Source organism: Fundulus heteroclitus, chromosome 14 (genome assembly GCF_011125445.2).
Source record: "Fundulus heteroclitus isolate FHET01 chromosome 14, MU-UCD_Fhet_4.1, whole genome shotgun sequence".
Classification (NCBI taxonomy): domain Eukaryota; kingdom Metazoa; phylum Chordata; class Actinopteri; order Cyprinodontiformes; family Fundulidae; genus Fundulus; species Fundulus heteroclitus.
Window position 1 is genome coordinate 7693385 of NC_046374.1, and position 24845 is coordinate 7718229.

A 24845-nucleotide genomic window follows, 5' to 3' on the forward strand; every position below is an offset into this window, starting at 1 on the left:
ACCAAAACAAGATGTGTGACAAGCCACGCCTCTCTCTACCTCCGCTCCATCTGCAACCCAGTCCCCCTTTCTCTTCCCCTTCTAACCCATCACCTCATATGCACATATTTGCAAAAGATAAATACACAGAAAAATAGCATCACCCTTCAGAAGAACAGAACTCAGAATTGTATAATGCTGTCAGTAAGAGAATGTTTCTCTTACTTGTTCCTACGCAACACTGCTCTGACGGTGGCATTTTAGGGGCAGGGAGGGACTAAGCCCTGAGTGGCAGCTGTTCACATGCACGTGTGGCCAGCCCAACTTGTAAACAAGAGATTGGAGAACAACAGTTGTGTGACGTCATACCATAGTTGATCTTAAACGATAGCTTTAGTTCCTTACATCACTATTTTTTTTATCTAAAATAATGAAATTTTGCTTATTGCTCCTTTAAAGTAAGTCAAAAAGCATTTCTGGTTTGAATTTCATTGTGATGGTGGCACTGTGAACGAGCTCCTGGGGAAACCTGAGGAAACCTAAAACTTTACACTGTTACGATTAATGCAAATCTGTTGCTAGATACTGGTCGTGGTACTACGAGGAAATAAGAGGCTTTTGACAAGAATGTCATGTGCACTCGTGGGGAATTGAAGTAAGAAATCGCAAAGGTGAGTGCGAGCATGGACGAGGCTGAGGAGAGGATTCAAAACACAGAGAACGCCATGACTGAAATAACAAAGCTTCAGGTAAAGATGGAGGACTAGTTCGTGGAGTTAGAGAACAGGTGCAAGAAGAGAGAACCTACATATCTACGGTGTACCCAAGACAGCAGAGCGAGACTCTTTTCTGATGAGTGACTGTTCTGAGCTGTCCTGAGATGAGCCTGACATTCACATTGATTGGGCACGTCACTCTCTAGGCCCGTCACCCCCTGATGGCGCCGACCCACACTCCAGTGTCATCAAATTCCTCAGGCCCAAGTTCCTAAGACCAAATGGAAGGCATTACAGAACAAGGAATTACCTAGAATGTCTCCACCAACCCAGCAGTGAAGAAAAGAAAAGAATAGGCAGAGGTATATAAGCTTGTGGAGGACCAGCAGATCCCCTTTCAGACTCTCTATCCAGCTAGGCTGAGGGTGAAATACATTGACGGAAAAAAAAATTCACAAAAAAAAGAGCCCCTTCTTCCACGTGTCCTCTACATGACCTTGGCTGTAAACAGTACTTCTTATGGCTTTCTTTCAACAACTGCATACTTTTTACCGCTCTTCCTTAAAGCCAGACTCAATGCCTCTACTAACAGATTCTCCTATGTTGCATGTCTGCACCGTGGGCCTCTTAGCTGTGTCTCTGATTAATGCTCCACTTGCACAGACCGTTTGTCTATGTAAACGGCCGTGCCTTGGTAGATTGTCATTTTCAGATGTTCCCTGTGAGATGCTTAACCTTCGGCGTGTCATTTTGCAACCTAACCGTCTCCGCAGCATTCTCCCTGACCTGTCTGCTGTGTTCCTCGGTCTTCATGATGCTGCTTGTTCACTAATGCTCAACCCCGAGTCCAGAAACAGAACAGTTTATACTGTATTACATTATTTATTAGTTAGTTGACATCTGTAGTCGACTGCGTTCACTGGATTTTATTTAGTGGTGTCAGAGTAAAGGGGGGTCTGCTTTCAGACACATGCTACAATTCTGAGAACCATGTATCATGTTCCTTCCCCTCATACTTATGCATCACATTTTGTTGGTTTTTCACATGAAACTCTGTTACAAGACACTTTATGATGCAAAGCGGAGCCTTTCCGGCACCTTTAATGGAAATGTTCAAATCTCAGTGAAGCATCAATTATTGAGCGCGGAATAATGACAGACAAGGAAAAGCTTTGGCCACAGAGAGCACATGGCTGTAGCTTTTAGGCTAACAGCAGTTTGGAGCGCACTGTTTTCTGTCCCTTCCTACATGACTCGGTTCCTGCACGCTGGATGCTGTTAGACGCTGCCCCCCCCTTTGTTTTTTTTTTTTCTCCGTCGCTGAGTGGTGACTCAGCCTGGAACCCTCTCAGAGCGTTCTTCCATCCCATCACATAAACAGAGCAACACTAAGCCAGTCCGCTTTTAGCTCTGCGTCAGTGCGCAGCCCGGACGCAGCACAGCGGCCTCGGCTCGGTGACTGATCCGTCCTGACTCGCGGCGCCGTGCTCCCTAATGCAAGCGGGGAAGTTCGGGACAGAAAGACATTTATAAAAGATGAAGGACCGGAGAGGAGCAGTTGTCCCTGTAAACGCCACAGCTAGGAGGTTCCGCTCCACCCTCCTCCCCCTCTCTCCAATAAGTGGGCACATTATAGAAACATGTGGGCTTATGCATAATTAACTGAGCCTGGTACAGTACTCCGATGCTGAATAATACAGCTGCTTTTAGTGGCTCTAAAGGTGGAGAATGAGCAATATTCTCGCCAGCTCAGTCACCCACTGTGATGCTCGGCTTCAGTTTGTAGAAGCGTGCGCACTGTTGCTGCTCTCAGGAAGTCCTGCAGCGGACTCGCTCGGATGAGCTGTACAAAATGTTGGAGGGAGATGGATGTAAAGGGCCACTGCTGACTTCTTCCTAATTCACAAAACCTACTTCTCTGTCAAGGGCCTGGGGATTTTTGATGTGGCAAAAAAAACAAAAAACGAAACTCCATAGTTTTGGAAACTTGTTCAGACCTTTAACAGACAGATAAACAATGGGGGAAAGTTTATAAAACCACAGAATAAGGATTTATCTTTTTGTGCTTTGTTTAAAGATGCTTCCCACTCAACTTTAAACAGATTAGCAAGCAAGCTGCATAGATCCATGAGTTAGGTCAAACAATCAGCCAATGAGACAGCTACACTATGATAACAAAAGTATTTTTGGACTTTCCTGTACAAACACACGAACTTTAATAGCGCCACAATTTAATTCAAAGGCTTTAATACGGCTTTGACGCACCCTTTGCAGCTATATCAGATTCAGCTCTTCGGGGGAAATGATCTACAGGGTTTAAAAGCGTGTTAATAAGAACATCTGGCCATTCTTCTAACATTTGTGAGGTCAGACACTGGTGAGCGGGATTTTCCCCAAACTGTTCCCACAGAGTCCAGAGCATGTAATCATTGAAAATGTTGTGGTATGTTGCTGCATCAAGAGTTCCTTTCATTGGAACTAAAGCCTGGTTTATGCTTGACGCATCCGCCAGGTCCACACGGCCAAAAGTTTCCGCACCACGCACCTGGGAAAATTTGTTGCTACGCGGACAGTCCCACATGGAAAACATGGAGGACTAGCAAACGCTCCTTCTGCTGGAGGTTCATAAATATAGATATCTTTATGATTCGGCCCAAGAAAGATCACATTGATCAACAAGTTAACAATTCCCGGACAGAAATTAACATCACTCTTGGGAAAAGGTAAGAGGCTTAAATGTTGGAAACAACTGTGTTTTCTATTTTTATGTGTAGCGGTGTAGTATGCTTTGTGTAGGAGTGCAATACTGACCTCTAGAGTCTAGGAGAAAAGTGCTACTGCACATGTAGCATAAGTGCTGCAGACGTGGCGTCTGCACTTCTCACTTCCACGCGGATCGTACGTGCGTCAAGCATAAAGCAACCTTAAGGGCTTTCTAAAGTCCGTCACCTGAGAAATAGCCCCACACCTATAACTTAGCACAATGCAGCCAGCATGTCATTCCTCAGGCTGCCAAACCCAGATTCAACCCATGGATTGCCTGACAGAAAGGCTGGATTTGTCACTCCAGAGAACACACCTCCATGATTCTATACCAGGCGTGTCCAGATTGCAGCCCCTGTACAGAGTTTGTGCGGCCTCCCCAACTGCATTTCAAGAAAGATTCCGCCTGTACAGATGGAAATCTATTATTTATTTTTAATTAGGGCAATATTATTACAGGCAAGATAAAATCTTACAATTGAAAATGTCAGGTCTTAATAACCACACTTTTTAAATTCCCTTCATTTCATTAGAAAATAGAACTCCATCTTTTACCCAACGACTTTACATCGAATGAAGCTCCAGTGTAATAAAATCTGCTTTGAACAGTAGGAGAACTCAGCAGAGTAAGAGAAATACATCTTGATGTCCTAACTTCTGGTTCTACAATGATTTACACATCCCGTTCCTACAGAAAATTTGTCTAATTTGTTTAATTAAAATGATCTAATTTTGTAGTGTAGATTTTCTTTTAAATCACAATATATAGAGATTTTTGGGTTATTCTCTTTTTTTCCTAATTTTTTGGTCCTTGAGTACAAGGCATCACTTGGTGGTACAGCTACTTGGGAACAGAAAGCCGTTCAATGTGGTTCTCTGTTGGCCGTTCTTGAGTAGAGCTGCACTATATATTGATATATAAACTGAATACAGGGCTGTCATATCAGAATGGCCAAAGACATGGTTGAAAATCCTGTAACATTTCACTTTAACTTTACGTTACATGCTGCTTGGTGTTGGTCGATCACACGAGATCCCAGGACAGTCTGTGGTTGCAAAGGGACACAATGTGGGCAAGGTCCAGGAGTTGGGATACTCTGGCAAGGAGTCGTAAACCCGCCTTGTGGGGGTGGAGCTGCACGGATGAATCCGACGTGTGAATCCCTCGTCGGACCGAATCTGAGTGCATTTCTTTGACTGAGTCTCATCAGGCCCGCCGTGCTGTTTGTGCGCTGCAGGTGTGGGCGTGGAAGGAGAACGTGTGGGAGAAGGAGAAGGGCACGCTGCTGGAGAGGTACACGGTGGAGCAGAGCAAGCCGGCAGCCGAGGGGGGCGGCGTCCTCTCCACGCTCACCATCAACAACGTGATGGAGTCGGACTTCCTGTCCACCTACAACTGCACGGCCTGGAACTCGTTTGGCCCGGGCACCATGATCATTACGCTGGAGGAGACCGGTGAGCTAGAAACCCACGCTTTGCGTAGCTTGGCTGAGAAGTTGCACCGGGATTGCGTTCCTAATCTCTCCCCCTGTGTGTGTGGTTCCCCCTGTCATTGCAGAGGAGTTTCCGGTGGGGATAATAGCCGGTGGCACGGTTGGCTCCACCATTCTCCTCTTCATCTTCCTGCTCATTCTTGTGCTCATCTTCTACCGGCAGCGAAAAGGCAGTGAGTCATCTTCCCCTTTCCCCTTGCTAAGTTCTTATATTCTTTCCAGAGTGGAATTCTTTTTCTTTGTGGGGGAGGGGGGATGTAAGTCTTGTACCCAAAGCAAAGGGAGTCAGCTTCTTCTCCAGGAGAGGGATGTTGGTTCTCTTCCCAGCCTGTGAACACACACCGACTCCACAGGCGTGTTTCTCACTCTGCTCGTGTTTGTGCTCGCAGGCCGGCGCGGGGTCACGTTGGGCAAGCCCGACATCAAGGTGGAGACGATCACCAAGGAGACCCACAGCCTGGAGGAGGACTCCGGCAGCGTGTCCACGGCCTCGCGCATGGTCAAGGCCATGTACTCGGTGAGCGGCAGCGAGCGGGGTGTTTGTCTTTGGGTTGGGATCTGTTTCCACAGCCTGTAGCTGTAGAATAACTCCCTGCCGTGTCCCGCGCTGTACCTCTTCACTGAAAGCAAACACCAGCTTCCTCTTCACTCGCTCCTTTTTAACTCCACTTTCTCTTTTTCTCTCGTACTCTTGTTTTCTCCTTCCCGCTTCTGTTTTCTGTTCTGGCTCCTCTCCTTTTTGTTCGTTCTGTTGTTTGACGGTTTAGTTTCTCCCTTCTGTGTCCTTCTCTCCTTCTAATCAGCCTTTTAAAGATGACATAGAACTCAAGTCGGACCTCCGGAGCGACACCCTGGACACCCGGCAGGAGTACGACCTAAAGGTGAGGCGTCTTTCTTTAAAACATATCGTTTTTTATTTTATTTTATTTGGACCACACCTCGGTGCGGAGCTTGCATCAATCATTGACACGTTTTGACGCTATGAGGATGCAATTTGGAAAATGTTTTTCTTCTTATTCACTATGAAATGTTTTAGATCATCAAACTAGAGTTAACATCAGACCAAAATAAGTACAATACACATTTTTCAAATGAGGATTACAATTATTAAGGAAAAAAGAGCTTACCAAGGCAGTCTGGTCCAGTGTATAATCAAACAGAGAAACATGTTAGAGTGGAGAACAGCGAGGAACAATCCCATTACTGCTCTGAGAGTGCATCCGCTGCTCATCCAGTCTGTCACAAAAGAACCCAGAATGCCAAAAATATCCAGTCCAAACCCCACTGCTGACCTTAAAGGAGCAATAAGCGAAATCTCTTTATTTTAGATAGAAAGAACTACAACATAGTGATGTCAAGAACTAAAGGTATCTTTTTAGATTAAATGCGGTATGACATTATACACTATCTCTCTGTGTTGTCCTCCAGTCTCATTTACGTGCGCGTATGTGCACGTGAACAGCTGCCACTCAGGGCTTAGTCGCTCCCTGCCCATAAAATGCCACCATCAGAGCACTGTAGTGTAGGAGAAAAATGGCGGACAACATGCCTAGCCTATCAAAACATTCTCTTGATAACAGGATTATAAAGTTATGACATACTTCTTCACTAGACATATTCCTCAGAAAGATGATTTTGCTGTGAATTTATCCTTTGCAAATATGCGTGTAGGAAGGTAGGAAGGAGGTAGAGAGAAGCATGGCTTGTCACACATCTTGTTTTGGGCTACAGTCAGTCCTCAAGCCCCATCTAGTGGTGAAGTTTCACTTATTGCTCCTTTAAAGAACACAAAGGCCTCTCTCACATTTTTCCCCAAAATCCTTCATGATCCCCAAAGCTTTTGGGAAAAGATGCCGTGGAACGGTTTGTAAGGTGCGTGTCGTGTTACATCTTCCGTAAAACGAACCCAGCATTTCAGAAAAAAGGGAGCTCATTGTGACAGTGGTGCTGGTGGTAGCGTGATGGTCTGGGGCGTCAGTGCCTGGATGTGGGTCAGAGTTTTTTACTGCCATATCAAAATCGAGTTTTACATCTGAGATGCTGTGGCATGACCTTAAACATGCCTTCAATGGTCAATCTTCCTGAATGTAGACAATCCTGCAAAAGGGAGGGGGTCCATAAAACACTCACTGTCAGTTGCTCCAAACACTTCATAGCAGGTGTTGCTGCAAAGTGTTGCACAACCAGTTATTAGGATAGGTGTAGGTGCTTTTTCACATCGAGCCAGGGTGGTTTGGATTGCTCTCTTATCTTTCAGAAATGAACTCATTAATTGAAAACTGCTTGTTATATTTCCTCAGCCTATCTCTGTCTGATGTAAAAATTTGCTTTATGAACAAAAATATTTAGCTGTGACAAATTAGCATAACCAACTCACTGTTAGCATTTTACACCACCTGCCAGAACGTTGCTCTCCCCCGTCCCATGAACAGTCTGTGAGGGCAAATGAAGGCAGAGCCCTGAAGCCGGAGCGCTGCCTCAGATCCTGCGGAAGAAACGCAGACAGGAATCCACCCCGGGACGTGGTTAGATCATCCCGGCGTCCTTTTTTTTTTCTCCCTCTCTTTCCGACTCACCGCCTGAAGCACTAAAGCAGTGAAGCAAAGTTAGAGGGGGAAAGAAGCCTGAAATAGATTGGTGCAACGCTGCTGGAAAAAAAGAAAACAGATGAGCAAAGGATTTTCAGCTTTTACACACAGGCCCCAAAAATATCCCACAGATATTCTTTGCAAGGCATTGTGTTTACTTTTGTCTGTAAAGCAGAAGAAAACTTGTGGAGCGGTTTAAGCCGGGCATACACTGTACGATATTTTGAATCGTGGTTCTCATATACAGCTCAAACTGTACGACGTAACCACAGGGTTTAAAAGTTCACAGCTCACCATATCTGTTCTTACACTGTACGGCCTGATGCTCTGATGCGACCTGACTGCTCACACTGTACATCTAAAAACCACATGTCGGACTCAGCCCTGTAGAAAGATGGCGCTACTCGGAGTCGTCTACCCGGAAGCCAAATGTCAACAGTAGAAGAAGAAAAAGGCAGAAGTGTCGATGCTAACTGTTAAAAATGAGGCTCTTTAGAACAAAATGTGCTGCCTTGGTAATTCTACGAGCTGTTCCTCCGTAGTTTGACTCCATGTCACACGTACCGCCGCCATGCTTCTCTCTGCTCCTATGTTTTCGTTTGAGAAGAAGAAGAAAAATCTACTTATTTGCGCGTGCACAGTGCGCGAGGTTGGGGGAAATCGGTTCGTAGCTCTGCTTCAACAGCAGGACGCGCTCACAATCACTCACGAGGGCTGACTGAATTTCAAACATGCTTGATTTTGGGTCGACCGTACGCTTCCTGATCGTGAGGTGGTGGTGAGAGGCTAATCGCCCCTCGTTACCCCCTGTATACTACACGACGCAGGATGCACCATGCAGCTGAAACTCAGCCCGATCCAAAAAATCGTACAGTGTATGCCCGGCTTTAGTCGGCCATCTTCACTTCGATACCTCTACATAGGATCCAGTGTACATATTTTCAAGTCACCTAATAAATAAAGTCGACTTGTGTTAAGGCTGGACTATAATTCAATAACAATATATATATATATTGATCGATAGACATGTGATGCGAAAGGGGCCAGTAAAAAGTTCAGTGAAAAGCAGTTTTCCTTCCTTTTGCATTCTAGCCTGTAATATAGGTTAATACTACAGCCATTACATCCTCCCAACCAATCAGAAATGCAGACCCAGGAGCACTCTGTCACCAAGCTCCGCCCCCTTTAAAAAGTTCATAGAGCACATGCTCTTATTTCTTTTTTCAAAAACTTGTAATTTTGCTAAAAAATTAGGTAGAATAAAGGGTTACGTTTGAACTCAGTGTTTTTTTTTAATAAATGTTTTTTTAATTATTTTTTAAAACAGTTTTAATCATTAGATCATTAAGCAACAGCATAAAATGTTTAGAATTTTTTGCAAATTATCGATATAGATCAATTTGATCAGTTTTATTTTATTATATTGTCCAGCCCCAACCTGTGTGTGCTTTATCTCAGTATAAATGCAGCTGTTCTGGTTCTGGCCTCGGAGGTTAGGTAGATACAATCAGGGAGCAAACCGCTGCATGAATACCAAGGAACAGCAGACAGGTTGGACATTTATGAGAGTGGCAAGAAGAAAGCCATTGTAGAAAGAAAGCCAGAAGAAGTCCTGGTTACGGTTTGCCACATGTAGCCCTGTAGGGGACACCGTAAACACGTTGAAGAAGGTGACCATGGCACAAAACTGCATCCTCAACTCAGCCTCCTCACCGTGTGACGAGAACAAAGTAAAACCGAAACACACAGATGTAGATAAAGGCATATTCATTTCCTACCTTGGCTCAAAGTCCAGACCTACATCAAATTAGGAATGCTTGGCTAGGCTTGAAAAATGTTCACAAAGGTTCTCAATACGATCTAATTTTGCTTTAGCTACTTTATGAAGATGATCGGGATAGTATTTCATTGTCTAGATCTGCGGTGCTGGTAGAGATGTACCCCAGAGACTTGCTGCTGGAACTGCAGTGAAGTTCCACAAACCACTGACTGTGGCCCACAACTCTCAGATTTTGTTTGTAAAAAAAAAATGATTGAAAACTATGCATTATTTCTATTCCACTTTACACAAAAAATGCATTACTTTGTGTTTGTGCATCACTTAAAATCCCAATAATGGGACAAAATGTGAAAAGGGTTGCGTGTCCTCAGCGTTTTTGAATCGATGTAAGGCTTACTTCTGCTTCCGCCTGTCTCTTCAGGACCCTACTAACGGGTACTACAATGTGCGAGCTTCCACCCAGGACGAAGTGCACCCTGGGTCCCGTTCCACCATGCATTACGCCGACTACCGCTCCCCCGCAGGAACACCAGGGGGAGCTGCATCTATCAGTAGCAGCACTGGAGGCTCAGGGGCCACTGCCAGCGGGGGAGCCCCCGTCCCCCCAGGTCCTCTCACCTCCCCCGGACGCCCACAAGCCTGCTACGACCCCCGGCCGCCCTCCAGACTCTCTCACATCAGCTACGCCCAGTTCAACACGTTCACCCGTGGGGGCCAAAGCCAGCAGCCCCCCGCTAACCCCGCCCCAGCGGCCACTGACTTCCTCGGGGACTGTAGCCTCCTGGACTCCACTTCCCAGCTGGCCTACGACAACTACGGATACCCTTCACACTACCAGACCTACCGCATGGGCTTCGCGCCGTCTAGCCTGGCCCCTCTGGAGGCCGGCCCCTCCTACGAGATGTACGGGGTCGGGTCCGGGATGCCAAGCCCCGGGGTCGGGGTCAGCCCGGCGGGCCCGGTGGGCCCGGCTCCCTCCGGATCAGAGACTGGACTGGGGAAGTACGGCAGCTCTACTCGCTTCTCCTACACCTCGCAGCACTCTGACTACTCCCACAGCCGACACACGCAGCGAATGCAGACTCACGTGTGAGAGGGAGATGCAGAACCCCCTCCCCCCCTCTCCCCCACAGTCTTAGCCCAGCATAAAGAGGCATCTTATAAATAGTGTCACAACTGAAACACACACATACACACTCACAAACGTACATAAACACATTTTAGCGTGTCCTGCTAGACATTAACCTGGCCTCACACACAGACACACACGCAGGCACAAATCCTGAATCCATGCCCGTGAGACAGGGAGGATGAAAGACACACAGAGAGCAGAGAAAACAGGGTGAAACGAAGGAGTTTTAATGAGACAGGGACGGGAAACTCCACACGGCGCAGAATTCCCTCACTCCCGATGTTTGTAAACGTGAGCTCTGTGAGAGCGGACAGCGCAAGTCACAATCAGGCCGAGCGAGGACGAGAGATCTCAGATCTGAGGAGCCCAGCCCCCCCTACCCCCTCCCCCCCACCTCCCACTCCAGCCTCTGTTCTGAACTGACGCTGCAAAGCAATGAAAGAGAGCATCCTGTCAGATACGGTACGCGCTGAACGGAAGAAACCTCAGCCAGTGGAAGCCACGTCTGGCCGCCGTTTTTCATTTTCTTTTAGCTGGTTGTCTTATTCAGTGATCATCGAGCACATAAGCGGTAGGATTCCCAGAGAGCCTGTGTGTACAGTGCAGCCGGGCCTGTTGGGCAGCGCAGGGTGGGTAAGTGGGAGGGCGGGTGGGTAAGTGGGAGGGCGGGCGCGGGTGTTGGCCATCATGTTGCACTTCATCCACAGTATTCATCTTCTGATGTCTCTCGACTATATCTCTGTTACGTCTTCTGTTTATTTGCACACCAGACTAGAGCTTTGTATTCTATTTTTTAAACATTGCAGAATTATTTTTGTCAGCGTCAAAACATATATGTATCGTGTATGATGTTACGGACCAAACGGTGGAAGGCAAGCGCACGTGGAGAGCTGCGCCGACGGAGGGACCTGAGTCCGGGGCGTGTTCCTCTCCCGTGTGAGTATCTACAAAAAAAGAAGAAGAAGAAGAAAGAAGGAAACCTTGTGCCAAACGTTCACGTTCCGCGTGGATGCAGTTAGGAGCTCCTTCTGTCGGTGGGATGCCGCCTTGTGTTTTGGAACGGCGGGAAACTGGCGCAGACAGAGAGGGAGCGAACACAGACGATGGGTTTAGAGTGGCCTTATGGGAGGAGCGTGTCACGCATTTCCGTTTTGAATCATTCCTCGTTGGTTGTCTGCCAAACCTGGCCAGAGGGGAATGTGTGCAGAGAGGTTTAATGAAGGCTTGTCCACAGTATTGACATGTATTAGTGTGTGACTGTGAGCGTGGGTGGGTGGGTGGGTGGGTAAGAGCGAATGAGGAAGGGGTTGGGGTAGGGGGGGTGGGCATTGGTGCACACTTCCATTTGTACAGTGTGTTTGTACAGAAGTCGGAATGAGTGCGCGTGCGTCTGTCTCGGTATACGTCCATATCATTTCTCACGAACCTGTTACGCTACTTTTATACCTCCGGTAGGACTGTATCCTGTATTATTGTGTCTTTTGAATTTAGGAGAATCCGATGTTTATCTTATCGTACTGTTGGTAGCAGAGACAGCCGTTCAAAAAGATGTACGACAAGCATTATCAAGCTCTCGTTTTTTTTATTTCATTACCTTCGATATTTTTTAAAAATGGTGTGTAATTATTTTTCCACAGTATTACATAAATAAAAGCACTGTTTTTTAACAAGGCGTCCTGCTTGTTGTTTTTGGAGGCGGCGTTATTTGGTAGGAATATTGCTGATTCATAAATCGGCGACCCCTCTGGGTAGGGGGTCAGTCTCTGACATTTGGGGGTCACTCTGGTCTGCTGTGCTGAAGGAAGAGCTGAGCCAAAGAGCAAAGTTCTTGGTTTACCGGTCTATCTACGTTCTGGTCATCATCTCTGGTCATGGGGTGTGGATCGCGACCTAAAGAACGAGAACCAGGCTACAAGAGGCCAAAGGGAGCTTCCCCAGGAGAGTGGCCGCCTCAGACTTAGAGATAGAGTGAGGAGCTCTGTTATCCAGGGGGAGCTCAAAGTGGATTTGCTGCTTCTTTGCATCGAAAGGAGAGAGTTGAGGTGGTTTGGACATCTGATCAGGAGCTTTTCTGGGCGCGTCCCACTAGAAGGAAATCCCAGGAAAGACCCAGAACTCAATATAGGGACTATATATGTATAATATATATATATATATATATATATATATATATATATATATATATATATATATCCCATCTGACCTAGGATCGCCTTGCGGTACCTAGGGCTGGATGATAATTCAATAACGATATATACAGATTGATAGACGTATATCGATGATAGAAAAAAGGTCAATAAAAAGTTCAATAGAATAACACTTTTTGCATTCTGGTCATGTAGGTTAATATTACAGTCATTACATCCCCCCAACCAATTACAACGCAGACCCAGGAACCAAGCTCCGCCCCCCCTCCAAAGAGTTCTGAGAGCACACGTTCTTTTTTCCTTTTTAAAAACTTGCAGTTTTGGTAAAAAAGTTGGTTGAATAAAGGGTTGAGTTTGAATTCAGTGTTTATTTTCAGTCTTATCTAAAAATAAGTCATTAAGCAACAGTATAAAATGGCCAGGGCTGCACTTAAAATATATACAATATATAATCATTTCTATTTTATCGATATGCTTTTTTTCTATATCGTCCAGAATAGGGCTGGACAATTAATCACATTTGTAATATAATAGCAATTAAAAAAATAAAAATTTCCAAATCGCAGAGGTCTGCAAATTGTGGCTACGTAACGATGGATAACACGCATCCTTTAGGTGTCGGCATGTTTAAAGTGAGTTTGCCTCCACATGGAACAGAAGAGAGTTGCAGCAGTGAGATAGATTCCCCTGAATGAGCTGGAGGATGTCGCTGGATAAAGGGTTGTCTGGGTTCCCTTCTGGACCTGTTCCCCCCCCCCCCCCCGACCCGATTTCAGATAAGATGAAGTCAATGGATGTAAGAGGGGAGTGCAGGCACAACCGAACACTTAAAAAAAAGACGTTTCATAGTTACATAAGGACAAAATTTGAGTACTACTACTGAACAATCAAAGCATGTTTCACAATGTACTTTTTTTATTTCTGAAAGTGGCATCGGTGAAACAGAACCATTAATCCTGTTATTTCAGCAACATTCAGGGTTGATCAAATACTGATGCTGAATTCATTCATCTGGTAAACCATTTACACATCCATACATTAAAACACATTCAGCTTTGACTCCTTTTATTGCTTAGATTTTTTTTATTCATCTGCAAGCCTACCTAATAATACAAAATTAACAATTCCTTCATTTTATTCATAATCATTCTTGTTTATTACCTTGTCCAACAGCTGATACTATATAACATGGTTAGTTGTTTCAAACCTATTATTGTTGGTATTAAAAGATTAAAGACTGGGTTCAGTGGAACAAACCCACAGCTCATTATTTGATGAGTCAGTACAGGGAAGCTGAGACACACTCAGCTTCCCTGGTGCAGGAGGTATGCTTTTGATGCTGTCCCGGTGTCTTAAAGTGACTAGATGTCAGCAATTATGTAGGATTCAAAGGTCTGTATTGCCATTAATCTTATGTTTGGAGTTGTCCTCTGCTTACATGCTGGGCCACAGATTAGCAACTGGTCTGACCTTGGGCTGGGCCAGTGCAGGTCATTAATACGCTGGCCGTGTGCTTTGTGTCATCCTGCTGGAAGCTAATCACCCCCAGCCTCACGTCATCTCCAACAGGTTTTCCTTCAGGACCGCCCTGTCTTCCACCTTCCCATCGTCTCCGACCTGCTGCTCCGTCCGTCCCTATTGAAGGAAAGCATCCCCACAGCATGATGCTGCCACACAAAAACTCCATTAAGCACCAAAGTTTATGGCTTGTAACCTGACAAAGGGTGGAATACTTTGCTATGTGCTTTGTGACAGACACTCACTTTTCCAGCCGGTGTGTGTTCTACATGAAGCAGTAACAAACTTTTAAATATCGCATCTAAATGTCGGACCTTTTGGTTTTTATCCACAGTGATCAGGGTTGACAATGCATGACTGAGCCGTTCAATTTGCAATATAACTTTCTTCGGTCCCAGCAAAGGAAAAAAACATTTGAATTGTGAACCAACAATGTCCGGATAAGTACAGTGTGGTACCCCTGTGTATGTCAGCCCTTTTCTTTTCTCTTTCTTTTTTAGCAGGATCCAATGTTTTAATCGACAGGTTAACAGCTCTGCTTTTCCAATTTCTGCGATCGGCTTTCCATCAAACAGAGTTCCGTAGTGTTTTGTCGGCCGTGTCAACCAGTTTCCCGTAGAAAGGCTTGAAGGTCCATTGCTTGGTGGTATCATCCTAGAAAAATTACTTCATCATGACCGACCTGGCTTTGGACTGAGGGAATTTTTTCAAGGCACATTGTTTTGTGTCCTGACACCTTGATGTCCTCCTTGGGGGTCAAATTGAAGGTTTTCCTTGGACTTGCTCCAGATTTGAGGTGTGGTTGACCTAAATAATCTTTTCCCCACACCTCTTTGAATTTGTTTTATAATCCTTGGTATCCTTTTCCCCACACCTCTTTGAATTAGTTTTATAATCCTTGCTATCCATGGGGCAGGCCATGTTCTCAACCAGCCACCCAGCTGCACTGGCTCATTACAGCCTACAAACACTCTGTAGACTCATTTGCTTCAGACTTGGCAGGTTTTTATTTTAGAAAAGCAGAATCCACATTTCGCGGTCCACTTCATTTGAATTTCTCTTCCAGTTAATTACAACTCTTCACTTATTTAGTTAGTAGGCCTATTCCTTAAATAGTTAATTGCAAGGTAAAACAACAGAGCATCCTCTATGAATAGTGATTCCAACTTTTATTTACTGTTTCCTTTTGCCAGTGGTTGTAGTTATAAAATGTACTGATCTTAAAGTGTTTTGTGAACAGAACACCATGTTGATGGTTGACATGATCCATCACTGCTAGGGAGGGATGAGACATGAGCATGGAAGAGAGGCAAGGCAGAGGACATTTTTTTTTTTTTGCTTTACTCTGAAAAATCTATATTTGTTTTAATGTTAAATATGAGGGAGTGGTATATTAGTTTATAGCTTTCATTCAATTTATAAACTTCAGTGAAATGTTAATGTTTAGGATTGCATTTTGTTCTTCTGAGCGCAATAATTAATAAAACTGATTTCTTTTTATCCGCGCCAGTCTGGATGATCTGTGTCGCTTTGTGTTGCCGCCGGCAGGTGGCGGTAGCGCTCCCAACGCCCCGCCGAAAGCTCAGGAAAACCACTAAAGCAGAGAGCAGGCTGGTTGTTTAACAGCCAAGATGGCGGCGACGGTGTTGAGGTCGCTCTCCAGGCTCGGAGGACGTCCTTCAAGCGCTTTGATCCTGAACAAGGGTTTACTAAGCCCCGGCTGTGCGCTGCTGCAGGCCAGGTAGGGTGAGGGGGAGCCGGGCTGTGGAGCTTTGCTCCGCTGCTCTTACAGCCGGAGCTTTGCGGTCGGACGGCTAATGCTAACACCAAGCTACCGGGGTGTCTCTGTGAAATAAGCGCCTGTCAAACTCCAGACTGTCACTCTGAGCGATAAACGTGTTTATCAGCAAGGCACCAAGTATTAATAGTGACATAAATGCGCAGGAGGAGCAGGAGCTTAGCGGTCCTTTGGGCTTAATGCTGCCTGTCCTTTCGGACCTCTAAACTTTAGCTCCACTGTTGGGAGAACCCGACAGGATGCTCTGCAAAGAGAAAACCTCCGAGTATGCACGCTTCCTCTCAGTCTCGATGTTACATACGGCTTATATTTCTAAACTGCCTTTGTGTTAGTTGTTGACATCTTACGTCACCGCGTTTGGTGACGTAAGAAATCCCGGATCGGCGTCGTTCATCCGATATCCGGTCCAGGTATCGGATCGGTGCATCTCTAGTAAAAATGAAAAAAAAAAACTCAGACTCTAAGCTGAGTCTTATAGCCAGGGTTAGAAGGTTTTAAAGAAAAGCTAGCCTCTGTCCCACCTGTGATGTTCTAGCAATGAAACAACTGACTTCACCGCCTCTTTAGCTCCTCAAACCTTTTATTTAGCATCAAAAAAACAAATGCAGACAAAGGTCTTAGTGGCGCTCAGAGCCTGGATGCAGGCAGCCTAGATAATTAGCTAACACTTATTGCACTCCAGGCAGTTCTGTAGAATGTGAACATATTGTGATCGATGACATTGTGACGACGGTAAGATGCGCCATGTTGCTTCTTCACAAATCTCTGGAATCACTTTAGCCATAGCTCAGGTTTGACACGCATTCAGCAGATTTTCGGTGTGGTTGAGGTTAACGTTGGCTTGATTTGTCCATTCCCAGACCTTCTGTCACGTGTCGCTTGGGACCATGGCCGTGTTAGAGCGCTCAGCTTTCTACCATCTTTGAAGAATTTGAAGGTGTCGGTTTATCCTTCAGTGTTCAGTCCAGTTTGTGCGACGCAGCCATGCCACTGGCACCAAGATCGACGATGATTTGATTATGTGCTCCTAGGTTTGAAAGTCTAAGCTTTAGTCTTTAAAAGAAGTCATGTCATTATGTGCTTGAGGTGAAACCATACAGGGACATGTGACCAAATGTTAGCGGGAACGTATATAGATATAATCTAAAAAGGTTGAACCTGAGGGAATGATAGAAAATCCCCAATAGATTATAAATTCTGCCGCAGTCATGGTTTTTAAATGTTGTTTTGCAGACTTATGTTCTGTAATCATTCAGCCCGGACAAAAGAATGGTTAAGGTGCGTCATTAAACACCTAAATGCTAATATAATATAGAATCCTGTGAGTGTATATGTAGCTGTACAGAGGATGTATAACTCATGGATGAAAGGAGCGTTGGACAGTGGGCCGAGCTCCTGATCTCTGACTAAAGTTCCAGACCTGGTGGTGATTACAGGGGGAAAATGTTTCTCATTTAGTCAAAGTCATGTCAGAGTGACAGTTTGGTCAAGCTTCAGATCGGCTAAAAATAACAACCGGTGTTCATGTGAGGTCCTCAGGTTTCACGTGACGTTTATTTGGCCGTCTGTCGTCAGCTCAGCCTGATGATCAGTAATCCGATCATCAGGCTGAGTGTGTTATGACTGGATGCTAAGAAAGCCCGCTACCCTTCTGGTTCCAGGCAGAAACAATGGCAGCCAGACGTGGAGTGGACGGAGCAGTTTGCGGGGGCCGTGATGTATCCCACAGCCATCAACGAGAAGTGGACCCCTCCCCCGTGGAACGGTACAGGCCGCGCCCCCTTGCTCCCTCTTCATTTTCCTCCCCTGGACGTCGGCTCTGTACCGTCTCCTCCTCTGCTTTCAGACAAAGACCCGCCCGCCGAGAAGGACGTCTCCAACCTGACCATCAACTTCGGGCCCCAGCATCCGGCCGCTCACGGCGTGCTGCGCCTGGTGATGGAGCTGAGCGGGGAGTCTGTGAAGAAGTGCGACCCGCACATCGGCCTGCTTCACCGAGGCACCGAGAAGCTGATAGAATATAAGACCTACCTCCAGGTACCCAGAGCCCAGCTGTGCCGGGTTCCTGATGGGACGGCACACCTGTGACATAATCATGTGATCTTATGTAAATGCATGCAGCCGTTCTTTTTTTAACAAGATTTATCAGTGACTTCATCAAAAATGTTTTAAATTGGTTGAAAACAGTAATTGCCTCCTGTCTTGCATCGCGCCCCAGGCTCTGCCCTACTTTGACCGTCTGGATTATGTGTCCATGATGTGCAACGAGCAGGCCTACTCTCTGGCCGTGGAGAAGCTGCTCAACATCCAGGCTCCACCGCGGGCCCAGTGGATCAGAGGTGCTGATTTATCTATTCAGATCCAAACCAGGACGACAGTGCCTTGCTAAAGCATCCGCCGACCCTGGCATTTTTTCTGTTTTCCTGTCTCACAACCTGGATTAAAAATGGATTGTTTGAGAGTTTGCACCATTTCATTTAGAGAACATGACTACAACTTTACCGTGCTTAACTGTTAATCCACCCTATGTCAGTACTCTGTAGCGCCACCGAGTCAGTCTCTATGAGCTCTCCACATCCTGTCTGTGGGAGTTTTGCCTTTTCCTCAAAGAGGCAAAAGAACCAGAAGGCAGGAGACAACACATGGCTACCTCAGCGGGGCCGGCTATGGCCGCGGGCGTCAGGCTTTTCCTGAAACAAGCCCTCCTGCACCTCAATGTCCTGTATCTGCTCCAGCTTCTCCATGGTGGATGGTTTTCACTGGTGAACAGTGATCTTCAAGTCTAACCACAGATTCTGAATTGGATCAAGGTCTAGACTTTGACTAGGCCATTTTAACACATTTTGTTTCCCCCTTAAACCATTCTAGTGTTGCTTTAGCAGTCTGCTTCGGGTTGTTGCTCTGCTGTCAGTCTCCCAGGCAGACTGACAGGTTCTGCTCCAGGACATCCGTGTATTTAGCTCCACCCATCGTTCCCTCGATTCCGACCAGTTTGCCAGTTCCTGCTGCTGAAAACATCCCCGCAGCGTGATGCTGCCACCACCGTGTTTCACTGTGGCAGAAATGTTCAGTTTTAGCCTCACCTGCCCTTTGGCAAACATAAAACTTACTTTCATCGTTAATAGTTTTTTTTTCTGACCACTCTTCCTTAAAGCCCAGCTCTGTGGAGCACACAGCTTATTGCGGTCCCTTGGACTGATCCTCCAGTCTCTGCTGTGGAGCTCTGCAGCTCCTTGGAACCTGTGAGTTCTGGTTCTCCTCAACAACTTTGTCCCTGACTTGTCTGGAGAGCTCCTTGGTCTCCATGGAGTGATTCCTCCACCTCAACGCTGCTGCAGCCTCTGGGCCTTTCAGAAGTTTATACTGGCAGGTCATGTGACACTTAGACTGCACAAAGGTGGACTTCATTTCACTAATTATGGGACTTTTGAAGGTAATTAGTTGCACCAGAACATTTTATGGGCTTCTAGCAAAAAAAAGGTGGATTCATTCTCATTTCTCTTCACTAACCTAGACTTTTTTTGTGCCATCACATAAAATTAGATAAAAAGGTTTTTAATTAAAGATTGTAATTAAAAAATAGATAAAAGGCCAAGGGAGGTTGAATACTTTTACAAGGCTCTGTATGTGTGTGTGTGTTGAGCTATTTAAGGTAACGGTGAGTGTGGGGTGTCAGTGATAATTGCAGAAGATAGAGGGCGCTGTTTGTTGGACAGATCCAATAAAGCATGTGTGTGGGTCTCACTAATCAGTCGCACAAATTCTCTTCTAACATTTGGGTTTTCTGTGGATGAAACGATGAGCATATTATTTCAAGGATCTTATCTGGTTATGCTTCTTTTAAAAGAGCTGCACGCACATCTTTATATTTATTTAGATTTTTCTCTTATCCCCACAGCTGAAATCTATTCATATATCTCCACTGATATGTATTTAAATGTACCTTTTGTGAGTTGGAGAAAAAAAATGTTTTCTTAGTAGCTTAGGAACACCACAGTCAGTTTGGAGGACGTTTCACATCAAATTGGATTTAGTACTAAAAGAAAAAAAAAAAGCAACTGATGCTCAGAAGTGGCACCTTCAAGCTTGTTGAAATTTGTTATGTGATCTAAATTGTATTTTCCTTTTTGCCACCAATCAGAGAAGCTGGAAGCGGCACCATGCGAGAAAGAATCCAGATCAGAACCTCTTTCTGAGCAGCTCCTGGTAAAGTAGGCGTGGCTCTGGGCTCTGAACGGGTCTGCTGTGTTCACAGTTCTGTACGGAGAGATGACGCGCATTCTGAACCACATCATGGCCATCACCACACACGCGCTGGACATCGGCGCCATGACGCCCTTCTTCTGGATGTTTGAGGAGAGAGAGAAGGTGAGCAGGCCGCCGATGCCGCCTCGACCCAAACAGCTACAGGCCACAGCGCTGCTGTGACAAGGCTGCAAGGGGATGATGTTCTAGGCTGGCCTCCTCTGGAGAGCCGAGCGCATTGATGACTAACGTTGAAACTTGTTTGTCGTCTCCCAGATGTTTGAGTTTTACGAACGAGTGTCCGGAGCCAGAATGCACGCAGCTTACGTCAGACCGGGCGGGGTTCATCAGGTGGGTGACCGTCTCCCTCCACCGACACTGATGCATCCTGATGTTCCACGGCGATCAGTACCGTATTCTTCGGACTATAAGTCACACTTTTTATTTTTATTTTTATTTTTTTCATAGTTTGGCCAATCCTGCTATTTTCAGTCAGGTGCGACTTGTATATCAATTTTAAATGTTAGCTCATACTAACCTAGATGAACCAAGCAGTAAGCTTTACCTAATGGCCACAAGAGGGCGCTCTAGGGCTGTGAAAACTATATGCTGCTATTGCACTACTTAAAAATGAATTAAAACATTAACTTAGACAACAAAGACTGAACACATGTTTGGATGTTGTTCTGCTGTTTTAGTATGGATTCATGCAGCGAAGCGTTTTGTGGTGCAGCTCCAAGGAAACAGACCGTAACAGAACCCTGTTAGTGTGAAGCTAATAACAGCTAGCGCTAGCTTACAGGTCTGTTGTCCAGGCGGGTTACAACTTCACTGATACACATCAGCTTTATGTTGCTCTGAAACATCCGTGTCAAACTGTTAGCTTAGCATGTAGCACCGTAATGCTCACGGACTAATTTCAGCGTAATTAGACTGAAAAGCCACCAACTCCAACCTTGGGAGTTGGTGGCTTGTTGTGCTAATTTGTTTAGATTAAATGCCAGTTTTTAGTGTTGGATATTGTGAAATAAATTTCTAAATGAATGTGACTTATATTCCGGAGCGACTTATAGTCTGAAAAATGCGGTAATTTGGCAGATAGAGACTCTGACTGTGGGAAACATTAGAGACCATAAAGGATGTGGAAGCCTGCCTGGCATTGTTGGTTTACGTCCTGTTCATCCTTGACGCGTTCTAGGATTTGCCCCTCGGCCTCATGGACGACATCTATCAGTGGTGCAAGAGTTTCTCTCTGAGGATCGACGAGGTGGAAGAGGTACGGGACTCCATGTATAGTTACGTGATCTGAACAAGCAAATGCTGAGAAGCATGTGTAGCCAAGAGGCGTTAACCCACTGCAGCGCCATGTTGGATTCTGTCCGTCCAGATGCTGACCAACAATCGGATTTGGAAGAACCGCACCGTGGACATCGGGATCGTCAGCACCGAGGACGCCCTCAACTACGGCTTCAGGTGAGCGTCGAGTTAAAGCGGGGCCGAGTACGGCCGTATTAACAGCTGTCGCTAGCACCAACACTCATGCGTGTCTTGTTTCACGCCTTTATCAGTGGGGTGATGCTGCGTGGGTCGGGAATCAAGTGGGACCTCAGGAAGTCCCAGCCGTATGACAAATACGATGAAGTGGAGTTCGACGTTCCTATCGGAACCAATGGAGACTGCTATGACAGGTAACGGACGGCGTTCGTCAGCAAATCTGTTCTTCCTGCAGAGAGAAATGTGTCGGATTAGGACTAGGAAGTCACGGTTTTGGTTTGCTTGCATGGATCCAGGTATCTGTGCCGGGTGGAGGAGATGAGGCAGTCCCTGAGAATCATGCTGCAGGCACTCAACAAGATGCCAGAGGGGGAGATAAAGGTGGATGATGCCAAAGTGGCTCCGCCTAAGAGGTCTGAGATGAAGGTAGGCAGAGCATTTGGCCTTTCACTTGGATTCTATGTTGAGAGGGATTTTTTTTTCTGCTCGACTCTTTATCTGTTGGTGTTCAGTTTCCAAATGGTCAGAACTGGACCAGTTTAGCTCTAAGGCTACGTTCACACTGCTGGTCTTGATGCTCAACTCTTGAGTTTTTGCTGAAATCGGATTTATTAGGTTGCCGTTATGGAAGTAATGGTGAATGTAATTGTTTCTAGAGGTATTCAATAAAGATTTGTTAAAAAAAAAAACTGCTGTGTGTGGATGTGTAGTGAGAGCCAGGAGAGTGACATGAGACGGATGAAATGCAACATGACCGTTCAGACTGTAGACGCTTTGGTGCGTATCTGAATTAGAACCCCATATAAAAGGGGCCCAAATTGGATTTTTTTGGGGGGTGAAAAGGTCAGGATTGGGCGGTTCACACTGCCATGAAATGGGTCGGATCAGATTTGGTTGCATTTCCCTGCAGAGTGAACGTAGCCCCAGAGACATTTTCCAGAGCAGGATTAGATCTCCTGTTGTTCAACTGGAAGGCTCGTTGTTTATATATATATATTTTTTTATTAACCTTCACCTGTTCCTTTCAGACATCCATGGAGTCTCTGATCCATCATTTCAAACTTTACACCGAGGGCTACCAGGTGCCCCCCGGGGCCACATACACGGCTGTAGAGGCACCTAAGGTGAGGCCACACACACTGTATCATATTTAGGTCAGGTTGTGCTCTACTTCCTGCTGCTTTTTTCTCACTTGTACTTGAACATTATTGCTAAACATGATGCTGTAGTGTAACCTGACTCTGGCCAGATGGTTGTAGTGCCGCCGAGCTCCACACGTCTCCACACATTCATCTGGAATCGCTCAATTGGAGATGAATTTCCAGAAGGCGGGGCCTTATCAAAAATTCTTGCATATGATTGGATAAACCACTTGTCTGTCATCTTTACTGACATGCTACTTCAAACATTCCCATTGAAACCAACCCGTGATGCTGACGAGAGCGACACAGGGAAAACCTAAACAGAACAACCGTCATCATGGATATAGGGCGATGTCGGTGTTCTTTCAAAGAATTTCCCATATGTTCGCACCATAAGCCTCATTAAATATTCTTCCCATATCACTCCGCCCCGCCGCAGACACACATGCTACCTGAGCGGGAGAGCTATCCGTCTCTGTCTGGAGGATGGTTTTTAAGTACAGTATTGCAGACTTTTGATCATAGCTAAATTATTTTATGTAGGTTAAAGCCAGGCTATAAGTGCTGAACACACACACACACACACACACACACACACACACACAATTGGGGATATTTGTGAAGCAGAAGGAAATTGATGCATGTTTTCAAAGATATTTTTTTTAACACTAAAAATCTGAAAAGTGTGGCTTGCATGTGTATTCAACCCCTGAATCAACCTCTATGAGAACCATGGTTTGCCAGAGTTCTGGCTGCCAGTCTCTACCAGCTCTCCTTGGTTTCCACAGTGATCTTTTTTCACCAGTCTTCATCATCAAACCACTGAGGCCACTAACAGATTCCATTTTTACAGCTACAGGGCTAAACACAAAAGCACGCCACACTTTTCAGATATATACTGATTAAAATTCCTCAGTTTTACTTCACAACTCTGCAGTACTTTATCATCTCAAAATCAAAATAAAATGCTTATAAGTTTGTGCGGGCAACGGAACAAAATGGGTAAAAGGGTCCCGATCCATACCTGGAATGTCACCAAAATTAACCGAGGAGCTCCCACCCCTCTGATAATAATGCAATCAGCAGCGGGGTAGAGAAATGAGGGCTAATCTTAACATTTAACAGTTCTTTTTCTGTTTCAGCAGCGAACCTGTTGGCAGACAACGCGGTCCATTCAGCTTCTACACACAGTTCCTCCTTATCCACCATGGTGTATTTGCTCTGTGTGATGGTGTGTGTGTGTGTCCTTGTGTTGCTTGCAGGGGGAGTTTGGTGTTTATTTAGTATCAGACGGCTCCAGCAGGCCCTACCGCTGTAAGATCAAAGCTCCAGGATTCGCTCACTTGGTGCGTACACCGGTCTGCAGAATGAAATAATCATGCCTACTCATCAATAATTTAAGTTATCTAAGGACTTGTCCTCAAGGCTACTTTTAGTTCATGATTTTCATAAAAAAAAAAAAAAAAGATCTATTTTTGGATGGCTTTTAAAATCCCAATGAAGCACTTTCATTTCCTTCTCTTAGCTCGTGGCTGCAGCTTAGCACATTTTGAGATGTGGGTTGCAGGGCAAAGCTGTCTTTTTCACTGCATAAACAAACCATTAGTGTAGTTGGTGGATCGTCTTCCGGCTGTTTGCTCATGAATAATGATTAAATCATTAAAAAAAACCCAGGTTGTTTATAAACCGGTCTGCAGGGCATGGGGGGGGGCTGTTGGTGTGAATATTAAAATATGTGTGCTTCGTTCTAGGCTGGTCTGGACAAAATGGCCCAAGGACACATGCTGGCTGACGTGGTGGCCATCATCGGTGAGAATGTGATCATTTTCCCTGCTAAAAAGCAGAAGTGGTCATAAAGTTGTGTTTTATTCACTCTATCTATCACTCTCCCCCCCCCCAGGCACACAGGACATAGTGTTCGGAGAGGTTGACCGTTAACGCCGTGCTGCTAGCGAAGATGGGCCTTCTTCCTGTTTTCTGCTCATTCTGGTCATCCTTTAATCCTACATGTACAATGCTCTAATAAATATTTTATCTCTGAGCTGATGCG

General features: G+C 45.5%; 2 protein-coding genes across 8 annotated transcripts in view; both read left to right on the top strand.

Annotated features, from left to right (window-relative positions):
- Positions 1–12123, top strand: part of kirrel1a (kirre like nephrin family adhesion molecule 1a) — a 53121-nt gene extending 40998 nt beyond the window's left edge. For 6 of the 7 annotated variants that reach the window (XM_036146214.1, XM_036146215.1, XM_012861492.3 and 3 more), the window contains 5 exons: positions 4697–4913; positions 5017–5124; positions 5341–5468; positions 5719–5832; positions 9741–12123. In XM_036146214.1, the coding sequence (XP_036002107.1) occupies positions 4697–4913; positions 5017–5124; positions 5341–5468; positions 5719–5832; positions 9741–10412 (1239 nt within the window). In that variant the 3' untranslated portion in view covers positions 10413–12123. The remainder of the gene's footprint in view (positions 1–4696; positions 4914–5016; positions 5125–5340; positions 5469–5718; positions 5833–9740) is intronic. The other variant, XM_036146213.1, reaches the window with a different exon arrangement.
- Positions 12124–15732: 3609 nt separating this feature from the next.
- On the top strand, positions 15733–24836 carry ndufs2 (NADH:ubiquinone oxidoreductase core subunit S2). The gene is made up of 14 exons (XM_012861501.3): positions 15733–15857; positions 17576–17679; positions 17761–17951; positions 18133–18253; positions 20170–20282; positions 20436–20510; positions 21358–21435; positions 21547–21632; positions 21728–21847; positions 21950–22079; positions 22682–22777; positions 24058–24141; positions 24547–24604; positions 24696–24836. The coding sequence occupies exons 1-14, from the start codon at positions 15748–15750 to the stop codon at positions 24731–24733; spliced, it is 1404 nt and encodes a 467-aa protein (XP_012716955.2). The 5' UTR covers positions 15733–15747; the 3' UTR covers positions 24734–24836.
- The last annotated feature ends 9 nt before the right edge of the window (positions 24837–24845 follow it).

What these genes read in the sequence shown, in the direction of transcription:
- ndufs2 (XM_012861501.3), top strand. Translation starts at nt 15,748, where the DNA reads ATGGCGGCGACGGTGTTGAGGTCGCTCTCCAGGCTCGGAGGACGTCCT. An exon ending in GCGGGCCCAGTGGATCAGAG is followed by an intron (nt 18,254 to 20,169) that starts GTGCTGATTTAT and finishes CTGTGTTCACAG; the next exon opens with TTCTGTACGGAGAGATGACG. An exon ending in GACCGGGCGGGGTTCATCAG is followed by an intron (nt 20,511 to 21,357) that starts GTGGGTGACCGT and finishes GACGCGTTCTAG; the next exon opens with GATTTGCCCCTCGGCCTCAT.